This window comes from Capricornis sumatraensis, chromosome 8 (assembly GCF_032405125.1).
Source record: "Capricornis sumatraensis isolate serow.1 chromosome 8, serow.2, whole genome shotgun sequence".
In the NCBI taxonomy this organism is placed as follows: Eukaryota; Metazoa; Chordata; class Mammalia; order Artiodactyla; family Bovidae; genus Capricornis; species Capricornis sumatraensis.
In genome coordinates, this window is record NC_091076.1 from 84097011 (window position 1) to 84120317 (window position 23307).

At 55.3% G+C, this 23307-nt stretch overlaps 1 protein-coding gene across 3 annotated transcripts; it reads left to right on the plus strand.

Moving 5' to 3' along the window:
* The first annotated feature begins 2473 nt into the window (after nucleotides 1–2473).
* SLC47A2 (solute carrier family 47 member 2) lies at nucleotides 2474–21577 on the plus strand. 3 transcript variants are annotated; one of them, XM_068976299.1, is made up of 18 exons: nucleotides 2474–2590; nucleotides 4370–4430; nucleotides 5176–5277; nucleotides 5471–5539; nucleotides 6203–6351; nucleotides 6975–7017; nucleotides 10191–10235; nucleotides 10411–10508; nucleotides 10808–10905; nucleotides 11792–11905; nucleotides 12517–12584; nucleotides 13445–13553; nucleotides 14216–14291; nucleotides 14555–14624; nucleotides 19125–19257; nucleotides 19330–19424; nucleotides 20298–20391; nucleotides 21166–21577. In XM_068976299.1, exons 1-18 carry the CDS (start codon nucleotides 2496–2498, stop codon nucleotides 21384–21386), a joined length of 1740 nt encoding a protein of 579 aa, XP_068832400.1. In that variant the 5' UTR covers nucleotides 2474–2495; the 3' UTR covers nucleotides 21387–21577. The 3 variants fall into 3 exon arrangements, with proteins under 3 accessions (XP_068832400.1, XP_068832402.1, XP_068832401.1); XM_068976301.1 differs by lacking the exon at nucleotides 19125–19257 and having other exon boundaries at nucleotides 21166–21326; XM_068976300.1 differs by lacking the exon at nucleotides 2474–2590 and having other exon boundaries at nucleotides 4289–4430.
* The last annotated feature ends 1730 nt before the right edge of the window (nucleotides 21578–23307 follow it).

Genomic DNA, 23307 nt, shown 5'->3' on the forward strand with positions numbered 1-23307 from the left:
GTGCTGCCCATGCTCACGCCGAAGGATCCGGGGGCACCCAGGCCTTAGTAATCCCCGCCTGCTGCGCACCACACTGTTCTGACTTGAGTCTCCTTCTCAGTCGAGGCCCTTATTCCCCACGGGGCCACCTGCAGCCTGGGCTCAGCTTCCTGCTTGCTCTCCCACTTGGGTCCCAGGCGGGCCCTGGAGACGGTGACGTTCTTGGCTGCCTTGACCTCGGTAAAGCCCGTTGTTTGGGGCCAGCTGCTCCAAACCTGCCGACCACAGTGGCCCAAGCTCGAGGTTCGCACTCAGAGGGCTGCCTGCAGCTGGGCGCCCAGTCCCTCAGCCCAGCCCCTTGGATGGTACAGACCCCGACTGTTGAGGCGGAGGAGTTCCCGCGGCCCTCTACGGGTAAGGAGCTGCCTCCTGACCATTCGGCCCCAGGATAAGGCCTCCTGAGCCGGGCTGTCCCGGCCCAGCAGGCGCATCCTGAAGCCTCCAGTTCAGGAGGGGAAATGGCATCCAGGGTGGGGAGGCAGTAGCAAGCTCCTGAGCCCTGACAGCTGTGGCAGTTTCTGGAAGGACCATCTCAGAGACAGCCGGGGTTAGTGGTGAGAATCAGCAGTAGGCCCAGCTCAGGAGGCCCCTGCCACAGGGGACAGGCCTGGGAGAGGGGTTGCCGTGGGGACTTGTATCTGTGAATATAAGAAGTAACTGTTGAGCTTGGTGCCTCTGAAGCTCTTCATCTTTGTCGAGGGAAGTAGTTGGGGGTCGGCTAGGGCCATAGTGTGCTGGGTGAGGTGGTGGAGGTGTCCAGGCCCATATTCTGGACCCCAGCTGCTCTGGAGAAATCACCTGGACAGGTGTCAAAGGACACCTGGCCGAAGAATCCCCTGATGCTAAAACCAAGAGGATGGTTCTCCTCCGTGGGGCACAGTGGCTGAACACTGTCCCGGGCTCAGAGGAGGAGAGTAAACTGTTTCCTCAGTGGACTGCTGGTTGCTCAGGTGCCTTTAATTTAAGAAGATTCATAGACCCTTTAGGCTTATGTGTGCTCCTCTGTATAAATGTTATACTTCAGTAAGAAGTTAAAGAAAAAGGGAAAAGAAGTTGCTGCCTGGACCTTAATTAGGTCCAAACATCTGTGGTGAGACCTGGGTAGTGGTGTTTTTGGAAAAAGCTTCCCGGGTGATTCTAAAATGCAGTCACGGGTTAGAACTGCTGGTTTAACTCTGAATTTGGTGTCTCCAGTACATTCTGGTAAACTTCTCCCCAGGCAGAAATTTAACTCAGAAGGTCCCCTAGGAGGGTCTCCGGTCACTGTTAAGGCTTGACCAGCCGGCCGTGTCCCCCCAACCCTTGCCAACCTTGGTGTTCATCAAGACCCGAGCCCAGACATTCCAGTGAAGTCTGGCTAGAGCAGGGAAGGGCAGGGGTGTGGAGGGAAGAAATGTCAGGAGGGGCAGAGAGGGAAGAGGCCACCACCTGAATCTAGGAGGTGGGGTTAGGGGGCGGTCGGAGTGGCCTCAGGCATTCAGATGTCAGTCTTGCTCAGCCATCCGTCCTTTGCCCTGAAGATGTGTGTGAAGCTGAGGGACCAGGCCAGAGTCTCTCACTCCCCAGAGGAGAGCTGGGGGTTTGGCGGTCACATGACAGGGAGGAGGGAATCAGAGAGAGGGACTCTGGCCCCTGACTTGGGGTTGCAGGGCGCAGGGCAGCCCCAGGGCAAATAAAATAGCTTCAGGCCTGGTGAGGTGTAACCAAGCGAGGAGAGGCTTGCAGGGGCTGGCCCTGGCTGTGCCTGGCAGGTCACTGGGTCATCAGTTCCCAGAGGGCGGGGCTCATAGGCCAGATGCACCCCCAGGGGGACTGTCTTCCTGCTGCTGCAGGAGTTGCAACCAGAGTCAGGGTCCCCTTGCAATGGCTCTGTGCTGGTGCTGGCTACAGCTGGTCTGTGGTGAGAGGAACTCTTGAGCCCGCCCCTCCCCCCCGCTGAGATGGCTAGGCCAGTTCATCCAGGTCACTGGCTTCTGGCTTGCTTCCATATGTGCTTCCTCACTGAGCCCTTCTGGGCACACTCCAGCACCTCATGGCACAATGAGGCTGCAGGGCACCGGAACTGGCTCCAGCGGAGGCATCCTCTCCTTAGTTGGATGCCTTCCCAACCCCAGGGTGTGTTGGGGGCTGGCAGTGACTCTCCACCCTTTCCCTTCACCACCCCCACCAGTCCTGGGACCTGAGAGCTTTGGGTCCTTTTTCTCTGTGAGAGTCCTGGGCAGGTCTCAGCTCCTCCCTGCTCTGCCCTTGCTCAGGGTGCGGCGTGGGTGCTGGGCCGGAGGGGAGAGGATGGAGATGGGACCGTGGAGGAGCCGGGTCCCCAGGGTGCAGGGTTTCCAGCTCCTCCCACTAGGAGGTGGATGCTGCTTCCTTTCCCGAGCTTGGGCCAGGTGACCTTGGACCTTCCCGCTGCCATCCTGGAATGTTCCCGTGTCAGGCCAGCTCCGAGCCATGAGATGCCAGGCTGCCCAGAGAGGCCCCATGACAGAAGATGGAGCCCCAGGGAAGCACCTGCTGACCGCAGACACCCATGGCAGACAGTCCCACTTGGGTGAGCCTCGGGGTGAATACAGATAGTTATTCAGTTGCTTGGTCATGTCTGACTCTTTGAGACCCCATGGACTGTAGCACCCCCCAGTACCTCTGTCCTTGGGGTTCTCCAGGCAAGAATACTGGAGTGGGTTGCCCCTTCCTTCTCCAGGGGACACAGAGACACAGGTGCAATAAAAACACCAGCCCGATGCTCCCAGCAGCCCACGTGATATAAATGGTGGCTGATTAAAGACACTTGAGTTTGGGGTACACAGGTGACACCATTGTTATCTGTTCAGCATCTCATCCTTCTGAAGAACCAACCTGCCCCTCCAGGTGGTCCCCAGCACCCCCTATCCCACCCTCCCCCTCCTGTTGCCATCCCAGGTTGACTCTGCCCCAGTCTTCCAGAGATCTGGCTCTGAGGGTGAAGGTGTTCAGAGCTTAATCATCTCATGGACTTGCCCTTAAAAACCCAGATTTTCTCATTCTAGTCACTCAGCTTCTTTCCAGATCACCTGCCAATGCTGACCCCCTCCACACTCTCTCTCCCCTTCCTGTTTATTAGTTTCTCCTGTTTCCACCCAATAACCATGATTGACAAACGTTGCCAGGAGGGAGGAAGTGGCGAGGCATGCTCCCAGAGCCAGGCGATTGCGGGGCAGGTTCTCACCTGAGAAGGGAGAGAGTCCCAAAGTCCTGGGGTCTATGGCCCCGTCCCTGAGAATTGAATCGCTGCTCCTCTCTGCTTTGGGGGGTCTGAGACCAAGGACACAGGGCAGAGGCTGCGCAGCCACCCCTGATAGTGGGGGCCGTGGAGAGGGGCATCCTCACCTGGCCAGGGGACCCCACGTGGTACTGGGTGACCACTCTGCTCCGAGACTCTGTGCCAGTTCACACGGCTGAAATCCTGGAAAACCAAACCTGGGCCAAGCCCACAGGCCCTGAGCGTGGTGCTGGCTGCATTTGCATCACCCCAACAGTAGTGGGGTCTTCGTAGAAAGAGGCTGAAAGTGGAGTTCTGAAAGTCAGCACCCGGGTGGCCCCCACCCTGGGGGAGCAGTCCCCACACGGGTGGAAGGACAGGGGTTCCTATGCCCCACCCCCCCCACCTTACCTCACTTCCTTGCTCCTGTGAGCAGCAGAGGGCAGAGAGCATGGAGGGGGACATGGAGTCAGTTGTGAGTTTTCATCATACAAATTCTGGGGGATATTTGCAGATCCTCAGCCAAGGACATGCTCCCTGGACAGTGGGCTGACCCTGACCTGCTTAGTACCCTGGGGAGCACCAGGGAAACCCAGAACCCTGTGGGCTAGACCACTGAATGCCCTCCATCTGTGGGGCAGGGAACCCCTTGTCAGAACTGACCCCAGACCCCTATCCCCCAACCCCCCTTGGGACCCTTTTGAGTGTGTCTCTCTTTTCACCTGGACAGAGAGTCCTTGGCCCCCTCAGCCCTGTCTCACACCTGCACTTCCTGGGCCTTTGCTGCCAACCCCCTGGAATAGGGTCAGCACGGTGACTCCGGGTGCCCAGACCTCTGTCCTGTCCATGGCTAGTGGGTCAGGCCACAGGGCTGGTGTGCACAGGGGGCAGGGCTGGTCCCATGGGTGGCAGTGGCCCCTCCTCCACCCCTTACTCATTAGCCAGGCTGTACAGTTACCCTGGCTGGCTGGATGAGGCTGGCTGAGAAGGTGCTCAGGCGTGCAGGGTGGCTGGGTGGCCTGGGCTTGGAATGGACAGCCCCCAGGACACGGTCCCCCCAGGCCAAAGGAGTCGCTGCCCTGCCCTCCGCAGGCTGGTCCCCGTTGGCTTTGGAGCTGAGGCACGGACGCTCTTCGTCCTTTCTGGACCCCTGGTAAGGAGGCGGGGGTGAGGTGCTGACAAGGCGGGGGGCAGGGGCTGCTCGAGGCCTTCCCCAGAAATCACCCACAGTGACGGTGTCCAGGTGGCACCAGGGGCCACCACTCAGAGCCTGGCGGGGTCTGACCTCCCTCAGTGGCTGGCAGCCCCCTCCCCCCACCATCAGAGGGACCCGGTGTGTCCTTCAGGAACCCACGGGGAGGCTGGCTGAAAGGCCCAAGAGGCCAAGGGGAGCCCAGGGGTTCCTGCACGGGCGTTGCACTGGAAGAGGGGCCTTTGCCCATTTATTTTCAAAGGCAAAATGGCTCCAGGTACATTTTTTTTCTGACCATAAAGACTACTAAATATGTGCTCCTTGTAAGAGTTTGGATAACAGTAAAAGAAGACACTCCTTTCCAATCCCACCACGTGGACAGAGGCTTCCTAGGGTTTTGATGTCTTTAACTCCACTCCTCTGTGTTTGCATGCGGCCTGACAAGATGGTTACAGTAACATTACCAGCTGTGCCCACTCCAGCGCCCCTGCTGGGGAACCAGAGCTCAGGGGTTGATGCTGTTGCCCCGTGGGGTGGGGGCAGGACCCGGGCCTTCTGCCACCCAGCCTCAGCCACACTCTCGCTCCTCCGCTGTGGGCGACTCGCCCTGTGGCCCAGAGGGGCTTCTTGAGGGTCAGGGCCTGGAGAGCCTCTTGGCAGGAGCTGCGCTGTGAGCAGGTCCCTCGACCTTGGCCCCGGCCTTCAGTTCCTCTTCCAGATGCTGAACTTCATGGTCTACGTCGTGAGCACGGTGTTCTGCGGACACCTGGGCACGGTGGAGCTGGCAGCAGTGACCCTCTCGGTGGCCGTGAGTACAGCCAGGACCTTCTCCCCTGGGCTTCTGGGAGAAGACGTGGCCTGAGAGCACAGCTGGACCTCTGAGCACACCCCACGCACAGGCCCGGCCGGGGGGTCTCCCGCTGCTGGGCAGTCCCCTGGCTGCAGGATCCCCCGTCGGTCTCCTCCTGAAAGCCTGTGTTCTCTCCTGTGTGTGGCTCCAGTTTGTCAACGTCTGTGGAGTTTCCATTGGGTTTGGCTTGTCCTCGGCCTGTGACACCTTGATGTCCCAGGTAGGTGGGCCCCTGGGCAGGGCCGGAGCCAGTCCCACAGCTGCTGCAGAAAGGGTAGGGCTGGGCACCCACCCAAGGCCCCCCAGTGGCCCCCGCATCTGGGAACCTGTCAGGCAGGCCTCTGGGGGGCAGCTGTCCTTGTACACCCACCCCCAGGGACTGCGTGCTCTAGGGACCAGCCCCTCCCCTTGCCAGGGTGGCCAGGCGAGAGAGCTCTGGAATGAAAGACAGTCCTCCGACCTTGAGTCCTCTGACTTTGACCTTGAATCCTCTGGCCCTGTGCACTGAGGGCACACAGAGGGGGCCTGCTGTCCTCAGGGGGCCCACTACCCGGAGGGGCTCAGCTCCGGGGGCCTGGGACTCACGGTGGGCCTGGCTGCTGCTCACTCCCCAGGGAGACTCGCATGCCCTGGTGCTTCAGGGATGGTGGGGGATGGGCAGTGCCTCCTGCATCAGGAGTCGTGGGAGTACTGGGCACTGTGGGTGGACAGGGGCTGGAGTTCTGCAAATGGCTGCTGCGGTCACTCTGAGCTGCTGAGCCCCTCAGATGAAGCCCCGGGTAGGGATTGGGGAGTGGTGGAGGGCTGCCCAGCGCACCCGACCCCCACCCCCAGCCGGCCAGCGGAGGGCAGGCGTGGGGCGGGCATTCTTCCTGTGTTCCAGAGCTTCGGCAGCCCCAACAAGAAGCACGTGGGCGTCATCCTGCAGCGGGGCGTGCTGGTGCTGCTGCTCTGCTGTCTGCCCTGCTGGGCGCTCTTCCTCAACACCCAGCTCATCTTGCTGCTCTGCAGGCAGGACCCGGCCGTGTCCAGGTGCGCTGGGCCGGGCAGGGCCGTGTCACCCTGGGAGGCCCAGCCCAGCCGGTGCTGCTCCCTCTGGGTCTCCAGCCATCTCATGGGGGCTTGGTCTGGGGACTCTCCCCCACAGCATGCTGCTCCAGCTGTGGCCAGCAGGGGGCAGACCACAGCCCATTTTAATTGAGAAAAGGCATTTGTATGGGATTTGTTTGCATCTGGTCCCAGTATGGGCCCGAGCCCCGCAGAGGCTTCGGAAGTAGTGACATGTGCACACCCCACACCACAAACAGTGGGAACAGGACCGAACCCCATTTCTGAGGAGTTACACACTGTGTTGTTAACGTAGGATGTGTTTCCTCCTCGGAATAGCTCCCTCATTTCCTGTTATGTGCACTTCGTGTAGTTAATTCTTAATGTGATAGAATCTTGTTTTCCCCCTTACAAACCACACATCACCCCGAACTGAAGTTCCCCAGCCCTGGGTCCTTTGGTTCTTGGGCCCCGCCTCCTGGCACCCCACCCCCACCGAGGTTCCAGATGCCTCTGGGGGTCTTGTTTTCGAGGTAAAGTCTGCCAAACCTTTCCCCACACCCAGGGCATAGGCTGCTCGGCTCAAAGCCTGGTTCTTTCTCCTGCAGGCTGGCCCAGGAGTATGTGCAGGTCTACATCCCAGGCCTGCCGGTGAGTTGTCTTATGGAGCTTGGATCCTGACCCCCCACCAGCCAGGCGCCCCTCAGCCCTCATGCTGGTGGCCAGAGGGGCTGGAGAAAACTTCACAGTGCGGTCGGTGGTTGGTGCACATTGAACTTTTAAAAAGTAGCACAACACCTTTTTCTGGTTAGAAAACCATTTACAGGAGAGATTCTGGAAAGCCTGGGGAAGAAAAATTTCAAATCTCCCATGATCCTACTACCCAGAGAAAAGACAGGTTAATCTCTCTCCAGGGCTATTTCTCTTCATGAGTGTGTGTGTTTCAAACACAGAGCCACACCTGTAGTGTGAGATGCGGCCAGTGTGTGCATGTTGTTTTGTAAGCCACCTTTTCCCTTTCAAATATATCATTAGTCAGTCTCTGCTGCCGCTGCTGCTAAGGCGCTTCAGTCATGTCCGACTCTGTGCGACCCCAGAGACGGCAGCCCACCAGGCTCCCCCGTCCCTGGGATTCTCCAGGCAAGAACACTGGAGTGGGTTGCCATTTCTTTCTCCAACGCATGAAAGTGAAAAGTGAAAGTGAAGTCGCTCAGTCGTGTCTGACTCTTAGCGACCCCATGGATTGCAACCTACCAGGCTCCTCTGTCCATGGGAGTTTCCAGGCAAGAGTACTGGAGTGGGGTGCCATTGCCGCCTTTAGATATGCTCAAATCACTGTCCACAATACCCATTTCAAAGGCCCCACAGTATCCCCCCCTTTGCCATAACTTATTAACCAATTCTCATGTATTGGGCATTTAGGTTGTTTGCAGTGGTCACTCTTATAAATTAGGTTGTGATCAACATTCTTGTAGAAAAATCTTTGTGAATGTCTGTAATGATGCCTTATTGGAATTGGAGTTGCCCTGTCAGTGGCTTTTGATACCGGTTTGTATCATTTCTACCCTCAAGAACAATATTCTCATCAGCACAGAGTATTATGAAAATGTTTTCTCCAATTAGAAATAGGTTATTTTAACATGCACTTTATTGCAAATGAATTTGAGTGTTTTTTCATATCTTTGATCATTTGTTTTCCTTCTGTGAATTGCCCACATCCTTTGCTTATTTTAGTGGATTAATCTCTTCCTAATTATCTTAACTCTTATTAAATAATATCTCAATCCTTTGGCATATGTGTCACAAACGTTTTTCAGTTGCCTTCTAATTCTTTGATACTTTTTTCTTAAAGAATTTTTAATGTGTACATAACAGATCTATAAATCCCATCCTTTATGATGTCTGTCTTTGATGAGCTTAAGAATAGTCACCCCATCGCAGGATTATAGAAGCATTTGCCTTTATTTTATTTGAACTTTTTAATGGTTTCTACTTTTGTGTTTAGGACTGTAATCTTTGTAACATGTTTTCTAAGAGTCGTTATTGAGTGTTCTTTCTCTGTTAATTTATTGAATATTAAGTAAGCAGTCCATCCACACAGGTAAGTTTCTGAGATTTGAGCCCCACCCAGTGGTCCATGTGGAGAAAGCGATGGCACCCCACTCCAGTACTCTTGCCTGGAAAATCCCATGGACAGAGGAGCCTGGTAGGCTGCAATCCATGAGGTCGCTAAGAGTCAGACACGACTGAGCGACTTCACTTTCACTTTTCACCTTCATGCATTGGAGAAGGAAATGGCAACCCACTCCAGTGTTCTTGCCTGGAGAATCCCAGGGACGGGGGAGCCTGGTGGGCTGCCATCTATGGAGTCACAGAGTCGGACACGACTGAAGCGACTTAGCAGCAGCAGCAGTGGTCCACGTGTCCACTCGGGACTCATGGCTGCACGGCGTGATTTGCTGTGGTTCAGTGGACGTGTCACCACGTGGCAGGCTGTCTCAGGGGAGCCCACCTTTCTGTCTCTGCCCCACTCTACCCCCCCTCGCTCTGCCCCCTCTGTCTTTCCTCTCTGCCCGCCTCTGCCTTCCCTCGCTCTGCCCACCCGCCATCCTCCCTTGCTCTGCCCCGCTCTATCCTCCCAGCACCGGTGACAGAGCTCTTGATGGGCCTGGGAAGGGGGGGTTGGGGTGAGTTCAGGGTGCCCATAGGGGACACCATGCCTGTCAGGGAGCCCCAGCCATACCTTCCCATCTGGAAGCCTAGTGCCATGACTCCTCTGGGGCTCCAGATTTCTCCTGTATCATGGAAACCACCTGAAATTCTGGTCTTTCTCCTCCAAACCTTTGGCTCTTTAGACCAAGTGAAGGTATCTTGTCCAACAGGAGCCCTGGGGCTGGGTCAGGGGAAACTTCCAAGTTATCACTATGGTAGCCACTTTATCAAATCAACAAAACCCCTCCCTCCCAGACAAACATGCTGCCTGTGGGATGAGAAGCATCACGTGTCTTAGTCATGATGCTAACCTAACTCTTGGAACTCTTAAATGTGCCAAATGCTGTTTTGTAAGCACTTTTGCAATATTAGCGTTGCGTATAAATGTATGTATAAATAGCAAGGATTCACACGCACAGTATTATCCCCTTTCTAGGTGAGGAAACTGAGGCAAGAGAGGTTAAGTAAGTGGCCTAAGGCCACACCGCTCACAGGAGGCACAGAGCCAGTACCTGAATCCAGCGGCACACTCTTGCTGACTGTGCAGTCCTGAAGAGAGGTGGAGGGCTGCAGGGAGGGTGGGCAGGGGCCACAGGCCTGGGCCAGGCTTTGACAGGGCAGGAAGCTCAGGGAAATGCTCTCAAGACACACACACACAAGCAGGCCCCCTCTGTCCTCCATGGACAACTCTGAGGTCTCCACCCTGCTCTGCAGAGGCTGCTGGTGGCCTCCACCCTCCCTACCCCCACTCCCTCTGCCCAAGGCCTCTCCACCCAGAGTGTTGTCTCTGGCAGCCAGAGACAAGTCCTAGGGTGGCCCCGACCTGTGGGCTCTGGTGGCCCTTCTGTGAACAGGCCCGGTTGGCGGCCAGGGGCCCAGTCCCTCTTGTTCTTGCCAGAGCACTGGAGCCCCTCTCGGGTCCACCCTCCCTGCCCGCTGGCCCCATCCTGGCACCACCCCTCAGGCAGGGCAGGGCCACAGGCCAGCAAGGTGCATATCTGCGGGTCGGGACACACTCTGGTGAAGCAACTGCCCCACGCTCACCTCAGCAGTGTCTGTTCTTGTCCATGTGGAGGTGTTGTTTACTTGTGTCTGTGTGCTTATTTACACAGGCAAATTTTCTCTACAGCCTGCAGGCCAAGTACTTGCAGAATCAGGTACAGGGCCCTAGCTGGAGCTGCCCCCTACCCCACACTGCACTGTCCAGCAGGGGAGGAGTGCCTGGGGTCCCTATTCCGACCTCCACACGGGTCTGTGGGGAGCCACATGTCCCCAACCTGTTTCCCCCGCGGTGTCACGCCACTCAATAAGGCCAGTTTTCACCTATTTTAGGGCATCGTTTGGCCCCAAGTCTTCAGCGGCATCGTGGGCAACTGCGTCAACGCCCTGGCCAACTATGTCCTGGTTTCTGTGCTGGGCCAGGGAGTCAGGTGAGCAGGGGGCTTCAGAGCCTGGTTGGGGAGGTCAAGTGTTGGGGGGTTCAGGTGAGTAAGGCGTTCAGGGGCTGATTGGGGGATCAAGTGGGCAGGGGATGTGGCAGCCTGGTCCAGAGCCCTGCCTACCCCCAAGGGGGCAGCCAGTCCCATCACAGCAAGGACTGTGGAGGCTGTCCACACTGTTCAGCCACAGGGGGGTTGTGGGGAACTGGGGATGAGCCAGGCCTGTCCCCGCCTCGCCCCCAGGGCTGGAGTCGGCCTTTGCTCCAGCCTGGCCTTCCCTCCTCTGTCAGGGGCTCCGCTTTCGCCAACACCGTCTCCCAGTTCTCGCAGGCTGTCTTCCTCCTGTGCTACATCGTGCTGAAGAAGCTGCATCTGGAGACATGGGCAGGTGTGGAGGGGGTCCCCACCCAGGGAGGGGTTGCTGAGGGGCAGGTAGGCCGCTAGCACCAGCCCAGGGCCTTCACTTTGTGGGCAGGGTCCTAGCTGGAGCCTTTGGAGGAGCCCTGCCCCAGGCCTGCCCCCACATCGCTCAGGGCCCACCCCTTCCCCACCTCCTGTATCTGCACCCTCTCTCCACCTCTGTACCCGCCTCTTGGCCTCTGCACCCAACTCCTAGAGGCCCGGTTTCCCAGTCCAGTGTGTCATGGGGCACAGCCCCGCTGGGGATGTGCTAGGAGCTTCCTGGCTCCTATTGGAGATTGAATGACAACTCGGATAGAATGCTGGGTGCCAGCAGCAGGCTGCACCCACATTGCTCAGATAAGTTTCATGGCTCCTTGTTAACTCCATTTTTATTTACATGGAGGAAGCTGGTGACGAGAGAGTTTGTCATTCACTGCAAATCACAGAAGTGGGCTCAAACCTGCTCCTAGGCCTAGGTGCTGAGCTTTTAGCCCCTGAAAGCTGGCTGTGTAGACCGTGGGTCCCTCTCTGGCCCCATGGCTGTACAACCCTGTCTGCCTTGTGAAACCTCCCAGCACCTTGGTGTCGTGCCACCCTCCCAGCAGCCCTTCAGGGAGATGGGGCAGAGATAAAAGCTAAAACTTCATCCAAGGAGACAGGGCCCAGGAAGGGCCGGGCTGTCTGCCAGCCCAGGCTCCCACCCAGGGGTGCTGACTGAGATGTTAGCTGGTGCCCTCCTCCCGCCCCCACCCTGCCTGGTGGCAAGTGCCTGGGCTTGCTGTGTGGTGCCAAAAGCTGTGGGCCCTGGTGGTGGGCGGGCTGGCTGGGCCGCAAGGCCGACGGGGGCTCAGGCAGCTGGCTTCTGCTCCTAGGCTGGTCCTGGGAGTGCCTGCAGGACTGGGGCCCCTTCTTCCGCCTGGCCATCCCCAGCATGCTGATGCTGTGCATCGAGTGGTGGGCCTACGAGATCGGGAGCTTCCTCGTGGGTACGTGGGGCAGCGGGATGTGGGGAGCCCCCTCCCCCGGACAGGTGGTTCACCCGCCCGGCCTGGCTCCGTGCCAGACTGTGAGCTTCCAGCAGGCAGGCCTGGGCCTAGTCTAGGCCTGGCATGGAGTGGACACCCAGGCATGATTTTCAGTCAGAGATGGAGTGAGATGGAACTGGTGCAACCAGCACATCTTGTGCTCATCAACTGACTCAGAACAGAGTCCAAACCGCCAGGGCTGGAATGGCCCCAAGAGACCTTCCAGTCTATCCCGGACCCCATTTATAGATGAGAAAATTGAGTCCTAAGAGTAAAAGAAACTGTCCAGAGTCACCCCAACAGGGCCAAGAGCTGAACTCAGGCTTCTTGACCTTGGTCCAGCTTTCTTCCCTCCCTCATCATACCGTGTACACAAGAGAGGGACCCTGACCCTGGCACACCCAGGCAGGGGTCTCCTGGAAGGCTGAATGCCAAGTGGAAAGGTTGTTTCTGCTGTGTCTGACCTTGGAAGCCACTGGCCCCTTGGCCCCAAGAGCAAGGGGCACTTTGTCAGCCCGGGGCTGTTGGTCAGCTGGCTGGACACTGACTGTGTTCCCGCCCCATCTCTGCAGGCCTGCTCAGTGTGCTCGACCTCTCTGCCCAAGCAGTCATCTATGAGGTGGCTACCGTCATCTACATGGTGAGGCTCATGGGGGGCACCTTTTGTTCTGCCCCCAGCCCAACCCCCTGACGGCCTGGGGGTGTCAGAGGGGGAGGGGCAGCTGTCCCCCCAGGGGCCATTTCTGTCTCCTGAGGGACCCTCCAGACCTGTGTCCACCAGACCCAGGCCCTAATAGGAACACGTGGCCCACAGCCACTCTGCCGAGGGTGGTACAGAACTCTCCATGTTGGAATTGTTTTGAATTGATTGGCATCATTTAAAATTGGGAGATTTCACATCACAATCTGGATTTTTGCATTTTTTTGAAAAACGGGACATTCCCTTTGGCAGTGGGCCCACGTTCTTACACACCCCTAGTGGTGGGCCCTGGGGAACAGAGCCCTCTGGGGGCACTTCCTTGCCTCCGCCGGGGAAAGAACTCTCCACAGTTCCTTCCTCTTCAAGGACACATGGGGTATCCCGTGTCACTTTCGCAGCCTCTGCCAGCCGCCTGGGGTGCACACTCTGTGACCACAGCTTTAATCAAGGGAGTCGCAGAAACCTACCTGTACAGAACTGATCTGTAAGGTGATTCTTACGTTGCAAGTGGTGTCAATCTTTTTCTCACAGGGACCTTTTCTGACAGACTTATGACTACACTCGCCTCTCTATGTCGTGTTTACTCATGAGGTTTTGGCTGTGTGTTTATTTTGGCCGCCTGTGGTGTCTGATGGCTCAGCCAGGGTGGGGCTTTGGCTGGCTTGCTTGGGGTACCCTCACCCGACCTGCCAGCCGCCAATCTCATGGCTGGTTACCAGCAGCCAGGAACACCCTGCTTTCCTCCCTCTTGGCCTGGGGTAGGAGGGGGGCTGACCGTACCTTCTTGTCTCTGAGTCCAGATCCCCATGGGGCTCAGCATCGCGGTCTGTGTCCGAGTGGGGACAGCCCTGGGAGCCGCAGACACTGTGCAAGCCAAGCGATCAGCCATCTCAGGCACCCTCTGCACAGGTGGGTGGGGTCAGGCCTAGGCCAGGGGAGGCCCTGAGAGCCACAGCTACCTTCCAAGCCTGTCGTACCTGTTACGTGGCCCAGAGCAGCAAGCCTGCTGTGCCCCTTCCGGCCGCTTCCCCACTGCTGGGGGTCTGGGCCGGCAGTTTCCATCACATAGTACGACGCTGGGAAGGCCCTTTCTCACCAGGCTCCCAGCCCTCTAGGTCTTCCTGTGAGCTTGGCCTCCTGGAGTCCCCAGGAGCTTGGGGCTTGCTCATGGCGACCCTCAGAAAGGACCCCTCTGCATCCATCCTGTCTCTGCTTTCTGCAGCTGCCAGGCTCAGATCAGCTCTTCATGGAGAGCAGTGGTTCTCAGGCTTTAGACCTAGGTTGGGGGTGGGGTTGGGGGAGCAGAGTGTCAAAACCCGAACATCCCCCCGCCCCCGGCAGTTTCTGACCCGGTCGGAGATGGGGGTCTGAGAGTCTGCTTCCCTAGGCAGCCACTGGTCCAGGGACCCCATTTTGAGAACCACAGGAGGAAGGGCATTTTACATGTTGTCATCACGGGACCACAGATGAGGGTCTTCGTCCAAGGGGACATGCGGCTGGGCTGGCTCAGGCTGAGGGGAGCCAGGCTCGACCCTTGGCTGGGTCAGCCTCACCGCCTTCATCTCTTGCAGTCGGAACCTCCCTGGTTGTGGGCATCCTGTTGAGCCTCCTGAGAAACAAGCTGGGCCACATCTTCACCAATGATGAGTAGGTCTCACCTTGAGTCAGGGGCCTCGGCTGCTGCCTGTGCACAGACCAGGCGCCGACTGAAGGGCAGGGCAGAGCTGCCGGGGCTCCTTGGGGGGTTCGGATGTGTCCCCCCCACACAGGGAGACTCAGGGACAGGAGCGGCCTGGCCTGGCCTGGGGCCACTACCTAGGCTCACAGAAAGTGGGGGCAGGGCGGAATAGATGGGACAGGAGTGGGACTCCAAGACCAAGGTTGTGCCTCATGGTCCCCTGTCCCTGCAGGGAAGTCGTCGCCCTGGTCAACAAGGTCCTGCCGCTGTACATCTTCTTCCAGCTGTTTGATGCCCTCTGTGTGAGTCCCGCTCCGACCCCCGTGTTCCCAACCCCTGCCCCCACCCCAGCAGCTCGGGGCTGTGAGCTTGAGCTACCTGATTAGGGCTGACTACAGAGTAAGCGGCAGCTCTTGTTGGATCTATTATTATTCAAAATAACGCATCCCTTCTTTCTCTCCTGCAGTTCCTATTTACTGAGATGCATACAGATTGGCAAAATACTGACCACTCTTCCAGTGCAGAATCATAAAGCCTCTTCTTCCTTGTTCCCCAGGATCGGGTTGGGGGTGGGGAGCAGGGCACAGCTCTGACCCAGGCCCCACCCAGCCAGGAGCGGCCACACTGGTTTCCAGAATAGAGGCACCCAGAGTACTGAGGGGTCCAACTTTCCTCTTGGATCACTGAAGAGCAGGTCCCATTGAGTGCAAGTCTGAATTCTGTGAATGTTTTAACAGCCTGGCACAGAGACAGCGAGCACCAAAGTCTCATTTATTGAGCAGAATTTGAAGCCCTGGGTTGTCGTCTTCACGTCTTGGGCAATCTTGCAGGAAGCTCCAAGTCTCTGCTTGGAGCATAGGCTTAAGAGAGCAGCAAGGGGCAGGAGGCAAGAACCCGCACAGAGTCATCATCAGCTCTTATAGGAAGGAAAGAAAGAACCGTTAGGAGAAAGTATATTCGTGGAGAGTTTTCCCCAGAGCCCTGTCACTCTGGCTGGTTCCCCCTACATTCCAGGGCTGGCCTTCGAATCTAGCTGGGCACAGGCTTGTAGCACATTTCTGACCTCCTTAGGACCGCTTGCTTTGGGCTGGGTTTTGTCATCAAATTCACAGCTTTAATTGCAAAACATTAAAAGAAACCCTCTTCTGGGCTCTGTTATGGCTTCTGCAAGGACACTATAGTTACTTTTCCTCTAGCTGCAAGGTGAGGCCACAGCTGAGAAACTCCTCCTGCAGGGTCAGGCCACAGAGGGCTCTGCATTCCTAAATGCTCTTGAGGTAGCACTGCCCACCAGGGAACCCGCAGCAGATTCACAGCTCAAAACTGCCAGGGGTCTTGCAGTGCGCATCGCTGCATCTACTATCTTTACTCCCGGTTATATCTATCCATCTATTTGTCTATATATTTTTTCATTAAAAATTTTTATCTTTTGGCTGCACCATGCGGGCTGCGAGATCTTTGTTCTTTGACCAGAGATTGAATTGGTGCTGCCTTTAGTAGAAGCGCCACTGCATTGCCAGAGAACTGCACTGGCAAACCACTGGATTGCCAGAGAATTCCTTGCTGCTGCTGCTGCTGCTGAGTCACTTCAGTCATGTCCGACTCTGTGCAACCCCAGAGATGGCAGCCCACCAGGCTCCCCCATCCTGGGATTCTCCAGGCAGGAACACTGGAGTGGGTTGCCATTTCCTTCTCCAATGCATGAAAGTGAAAAGTGAAAGTGAAGTCGCTCAGTCATGTCCGACTCTTAGCGACCTCATGGACTGCAGCCCACCAGGCTCCTCTGTCCATGGGATTTTCCAGGCAAGAGTACTGGAGTGGGTTGCCGTTGCCTTCTCCGAGAGAACTCCTTAGATCTGTGTTATTCTTTTTTTTTTTTTTTTTATAATTTTATTTACTTACTTTTGGCTGTGCTGGGTCTTCGTTGCTTGCTCAGGTTTTTCTCTAGTTGTGGGAATGGGGGCTCCTCTCTAGTGGCGGTGCTCAGGCTTCCCTTGTTGTGGAGCTCGGGCTCTTGGGTGCATAGGGCTCCGTCGTGGTGGCTCTAGGGAATGAGGGTGGTGGACGGGTTTAGTTGCTCTGAAGCATGTGGGACCATCCCAGACAGGATCAAACCTGTGACTCCATTGACACGTGGATTCTTTACCACTGAGCCACCAGGGTGGCTATATCATTCTTAAGTTTTCATGGACCTAGTTTTTTTTTTTTTTTTAAATATTTTTTATGCCTTTCTTGAGTTATAATTTACATACCATAAATTCATGCATTTTACCTACATAAGTCAAACCTTTAAGTAAGCGTCTACTTGTGGAACCAGAGCTGCAATCCGGTATTGGATTGTTTTCATCACCCCCACAGAATTCCTGGGGCCTGCTTTGAAGTCACTGCCTGCTCCCACGGGCAGCCCCAGGCAGTGCACTGACCCACTTTCTGTCTGTGTGTACTTGCCTTTTCTGATTACCTGATAGACATGCAATTACAGAGTATGTGGTCTTTCGTGCCTGGTTTCATTCACTTCTTGAAATGTTTCTGAGGTTCATCCATGGCGTAGCATTTTTCGGGACCTCATTCCTTTTTGTGGCTGAATAATAGTCCACTCTGTGGCTGTAACTTGTTTGTCTACCCATTCATCAGGTGATGGACATTTGGGTTGTTTTGAGTGTGGCCTGCTGTGACTAAGGCTGCTGGGAACATTCAAGTATGAATCATTGTGTGGACGTATGTTTTCCTGCCTCTTAGTAGAGTCTTAAGGAGTTGAATTGTTAGGTTGAAGCGTAAGTTTAACTTTGTAAGAAACCATTAAGCTGTCTTCCGAAACAACTGTATCATTTTACATTCCCACCAGCAATGTGCCAGGATTCCAGTTCCTCCCTTGTGTTGCTAATTCTTGGCATTATTGTTTGTCTTGAAATTGGAAAAAGTAGATTAAGAGCAGTTTTAGGTTTACCAAAAAAATGAGCAAATACAGAGTTCCCATAAGCCCCTCCCCTGGTTCCCCCTTTTATTTACATCATATATTAGTACAGGACATTTGTTTACTTGATGAAGAATATTGATACATTAAGTCCACAGTTCATGGTTGGTGTGCATTCTATGGGTTTTGACAAATGTTTAAGGACATGTACCCAACACTGGAATCATACAGGATACAGACTACTATATATGAAACAGGTGAACAACAAGGTCCTACTGTATAGCACAGGGAACTATATTCAGTATCTTGTAATAAACCATAATAGAAAATAATATGAAAAAATATATATGTGTGTATAACTGATCACTTTACAGCAGAAACTAACTTTTTTATATTCTCATTTTTATTAGAGCCATCCTCGTGGGTCTGTACAGGTATCTCAGTGTAGTTTTAATGTACATTTCTTTTTTTTTTTTAGCCATGCCACACGGCATGTGGGATCTTGGTTCCCCAACCAGGGATCAACCGAGGCTCCCTGCAGTGCGGGCACAGAGCCCTAACCACTGGACCACCTGGGAGTCCTTGATGTGTTTCCTGAATGACTAACGCCGAGCCCCTTCCATCTGCGTGTCCCCTCGGGTGAAGTGTCTGCTCGTATCTTTGTCCACTGCAGACATTGGGTTCTTGCTGTCTGAGCCTGCCAGGGCTGCCCTGACAAAGCACGCAAAGCCGAGCGACCTAACATACTAGAAATAGATTGTCTCGAGGTTCTGGAGACCAGAGGTCCTAGATCCAAGGCACCAGGGGAGGATCTACTCCAGGCTCTGCTGAGCTTCTGGAACCCTCAGGAGCCCCTGAGCATGTAGAAGGCATTGTTTCCCCCTGTCTGTTTACACTGTCTTCCCCCTCTGTGTGTCTGTGTTCCAGTTTCTCCTTTTCACAAGGACACCCGTCTTCTCGGGGTAGGGTCCACCCTGATGGCCTCATCTCAACTTGGTCTTCTGCAGAGATGCCATTTCCAATTAAGGTCATATTTGGAGATCCTGGGGTCGGGACCTCAGCATCTTCGGGGCGGGGCACAAGCCAACCCATAGTAATTATCTTTTTATTCAGTTCAGTCGCTCAGTCATGTCCGAATCTTTGCGACCCCATGAATTGCAGCATGCCAGGCCTCCCTGTCCATCACCAACTCCCGGAGTTCACCCTAACTCATGTCCATCGAGTCGGTGATGCCATCCAGCCATCTCATCCTCTGTCATCCCCTTCTCCTCCTGCCTTCAATCCTTCCCAGCATCAGTCTTTTCCAATGAGTCAACTCTTGATATGAGGTGGCCAAAGTACTAATGTTCTTTTTTTCATTGTAGAATAGTTGATTTATAATGTGTTAATTTCTACTGTATAGCAGAGTGATTCAGTTATACATATATGTATTGTTGTTCAGTTGCTAATTCATGTCTGACTCTTTTCTACCACATGGACGGCAGCCATGCCTCCCTGCCCCTCACTATCTCCTGGAGTTTGCCCAAGTTCATGTCCGTTGAGTTGGTGTACATTTTTTTAAATATTCTTTTCCATAGTGATTTATCATAGCATATTGAACGCAGTTCCCTGTGCTCTATACTCAGACTTTGTTTATCCATCCTATATGTAATAGTTTGCATCTGCTCACCCCAGACTCCCAGTCCACCCCTCCCCCTGTATCTGAAATGCAGCAGCCTTGTGTGACCCTGGGCAGGACCCTCCAGGAAGGAAGGGAGATGAGGGCTCCTCCTAGCCCGTGTTGCGGACTTAAACAAGGCTGTGGCCTGTAGATTCCTGAGGAAGCCCCAGTGCTGAGACCCACCATTGCCTCAGCATCACCAACCCCCAGCCCTTCCTCCTTCTGCAGTGTCTCTATGCTGGGGTCCTGCGTGGGACCGGCAGGCAGGCCTTCGGGGCCGTGGTGAATGCTGTCATGTACTATGCCATCGGCCTCCCGCTGGGTGTCGTGCTGACCTTCCTGGTCGGGATGGGGATCATGGGTACGTGGTGTGGGGGGGAGGGGGGCAGGCCTAGTGATCGTCAATGCCCTCACTCGCCCCTGTGTCCTGCAGGCCTCTGGCTGGGCATGCTGGTCTGTGTCATGCTGGCCACCGCTGCCTTCGTCACTTACACGGCCCGGATGGACTGGAAGCGGGCTGCAGAGGAGGTGAGTGCTCTTCCCGTTACCAAGGAAACCATGCCAGACACTATCCTCAGCACCCCCCACACCTACCCCGCTCAAACTCAAGCAGAGGGCTCCCGATGACCCCAAGGGCGTGCTGTGACCTTGGAAAAGGTACCGACAGCACCCTGTCTGTCGTCCTCTTGGGAGCACTTCTGAAACAGGCAGCCTGGCGTTTGCTTCTATGGCTCAGACCCTGAAACCCAGAGGGTGTGGTTTGCCTTTGTGTGCGGATCCAGTCCTCCTGGCATCTGAGACAATGGATCAACCCATAACTAAAACAGTGCCACTTAAAGCTCCCCAGACCGTGGACATGGCAGGCCTGGCCTTACCGTACTTCAGGCATTGTGGTTTTTGCAGGTTGAGGGTGAGGGTCTGGTGCCACCCTACATTGAGCAAGGCAATCGGCAGGCACCATCTTCGCAACAGCATTTGTTTGCTTTCTGTCTCTGAGTCACACTTTGCTCATAATTCTCATCATATTTCAAATCTTCTCATTATTATCATCTCATTTATGGTGAGGGGTGATCACTGAACTCTGACATCACCATTGCAAAAATATGACCTGCTTAAGGCTCAGGTGATGGTATTTTCCAGCCAGGAAGTATCGTTTAACTGCGGTATGGACAAGGTGTCTTGCACACTTAGCAGACTTCAGTGTTGTGCAAACATTACTTTTATGTGCACCAGGAACCCAGAAAAGCCCTCTGCCTGCATTATTCGCCTTATTGCAGTGGTCTGGAGCCCCCGAGGTGTGCCTGTGTGTGACCATGTGTATCCTGCTCAGCCTGTGGGGCTCAGCTGAGGCTGGGTGGATGGGCAGCTGGCAGGCTGACCTGGTGACTCTCTCGCCTTCAGGCGCAGAAACACGCAGGACTGCCGCCACTGGGGAGCACTGAGAGCATGGCCTTCAGAACCAGGCCCGGGCCTGAGAAAGTGGTCGTGTCTTCAGGTAACACTGCGCTGTGTGCTTGGGTGGCCAGGAACCGCAAGCACCCAGGCTGCCTCTCTTCCTCAATGTGACAGTGACATCTGTTCTGACACCAAGAGGGGACACTGATGTCCCAGGAAGCAGGCCCTGTCTGTCCTGGTCTGGGAGGCTATGACCGTTGGTCCTGTCATCAGACGAGGGCATGGGTTGGGCGCTTGGATCTCCTCCCTGTTCTGCAGCTAGCTGCTAAATTAGGGGACGAGGTCTGAGCACCAACCATCTGATCTCAGGGCTCATTGTCACCACCCAGCTCCAATGTGGGCAGGAGGCCTGCAGCCGAGGATTGGGCAGGTCAGCCTGGCTTGATAACTGGTGTGGGGGGCCCTTCTCACCCACCCCTCCGCACCCTGTCAGACCGGAGCTCTGCTGCCCCGGTGCTGGCCTGAGCCCAGGGCTGTGTCTCCACAGACCATAGCCTGGTTATCTCCGCAGCCTCACCTCGCTCATCCTGGGCTGTGCCTTTATTGGGGTGGGCATGGGGAGCCGGCACAGGCTTTGGGGGCTTCAGTGTTGCCAGAGAGCTGGGGAGGCAGTGTGACAGAGCATGTCACATGCTGAGGTCGCTGGTGGAGGATACGCACCTCCAGGTCATCTGACCCCATCTGATCTCAGCCTTGTCTGCTGATCAGGTCTATAGGATGCTGTCCCACGTGTTTCCAGCTGTGAGGCGGGGGTCAATCCTGTGGCTCCACAGCCCCCCACCCAGGGCTGAGCTGGCTTCTGTTTGTCTTGCAGTGGCCACAGGCAGCTCCCCTGGCGTGATCCTGACGACCTACTCGAGGCCCGGGGGCCACCTGGACCTCCTCAGGACTCCGGAAGCAGTCCACGCCCTACCCACCCCTGCCGACCAGCTGTCAGCCAAGCAGCTGGCTCTCCGCCGGGGGGCTGCTCTGGTGGTGGCAGTGGGCTCGTTGATAGCGGGGCTCGTCCTGAGGGTCCTCACCGCCAGGCCCTAGTGAGACAGCTTGAGACGAAAAGGAAGCTGAGAGTGGCTGCCCACCCCAAATTCAGTGCAGGAGGACGCCCCTGACCGCTCCTCAAGAACATTCACGGGACTTCCCTGGTGATCCAGTGGTTGAGAATCTGCCTGTCCACCAAGCAGGTTTCCCCTCCTCCCCACCAACCCCACCCCCCACCAACCCCCACCAGTTGGGGAGCTGGGATCCCACATGCTGCGCAGTGTGGCCAGAAAATAAACAGATTTTCAGCCGGTGCTGCATGTCACATGGCGGGTCTGAGTAGCGGTTAAATTGCCTCCTCTCACCTGGACTGCTCTTGATCAGTGCTCAGCCGACCAGAAGATGAGACTCCTGGGGTTGGACCCGTTATTCAAAAAATGGCTTCAGGCTGGAGATTTCAAATCAAAACGAAATAGAAAACGCCACTGTCACATTGAAAAGTAGGCAGAGTCTGCCGCCTAGGTCTGTTCACAAAGCCTTTGTCAAGCTCTGGAAGGGGGGGCTCAGTGGGCCCTGCGCACATCGTCCACCTTGCTGAGACCCCTGTCTGCTTCCTGCTCTGGAGCCTCCTGCAGGTCCAGGAAGCTGGTCACCTTTCCCCCAGTCCTCTCAGGGCATCAGCATTTTCACTTGAGAAATGCCTTTCTTGTAGTAGCGTCAGGATATAACCAAGGGCAGTCAGTAAAGAGTCTGCTTACAATGCAGGAGGCCTGGGTCCGATCCGAGGTGGAAAGATCCCCCGGAGAAGGAAATGGCAACCCACTCCAGTGTTCTTGTCTGGAGCATTCCATGGACAGAGGAGACTGGCGGGTTACAGTCCCTGGGGTCGCAAAGAGTCGGACACGGCTAACGCTTCGATGGACAGTGAGGCCTAGGTCGCTGGGCCGGGGAGGCTCAGGACAGAATTGGGAGCTAACCCAGTCCCAGGGTGCTTTGAGGCCTGGGACTGGGGACATGTTCGGGCTCCAGGCTGCACATGGGGCTCTGGGGGCTCAGCCTGGCCTTCAACATCAGTCCCTTTAATGTGGGTAGTTAAATCCACAGACACAGTGGATGCACTAATCAAGGTCACTAGGGAAAAAGGATGCAGAGTGCAAACGTTTGACTCCATAGAAAGGTAGGAGCCAGTGTCATCTGTGACCTGAAGACTCAGTGAGCTTCTGCACCCTGACAGAATGAACAGGGATGGAACAGAAAGGCTGTGCTGTGTGTCCTAGGGTTGCGTAAGTGAAAGGAAGGTGTTAAGTGCTAAGTGTCTGACTCTGCAATCGCATGGACCAGAGCCCGCCAGGCTCCTCTGTCCATGGGATTTTCCAGGCAAGAATCCTGGAGTGGGTTGCCATACCCTCCTCTAGGGGATCTTCCCAACCCAGGGATCAAACTGGAGTCTCCTGCATTGCAGGCAGATTTCTTTACCACCTGAGCCATCAGACTGCAAGGCACTGAGGAGAGAGGACTGCAAGCGCAAGTCTGGGAAACAGCGCATCTGCACGAGCCCCTGCTAGGCAGAACCGACACAGAGCCAGTTTCTGTGCAGAGGCTTAGGGGACTGGAGTCTCCTGAATGTGCTTACAGAAATGTTATACTTGTTTTAGGTCAGCAATGGGTAAAGATATAGTTAGAAAGAAACCTATTTACTATATATAGGTGGTTTTTAAAAACAACGCACAAGTGATAAAGTAAAACTTGAGAAATCTAGGCTGAGAAATTGAGAAAGAATTTAAGTGGATCAACACTACCTTTGATGAAGGCAAAAAGTGGATTTCTAGTTGGAGAAAATTTATGTTTAAACAATTGTCTTCATCAGGGCCTATCTGAAAACTAACATTATTAAAATTCATGCCAATTTCATCAAATATAATGTGTCTACTTTGAAGCAGAACATACCAGTAGACAAGCAAATAATTTTAATTAGAAA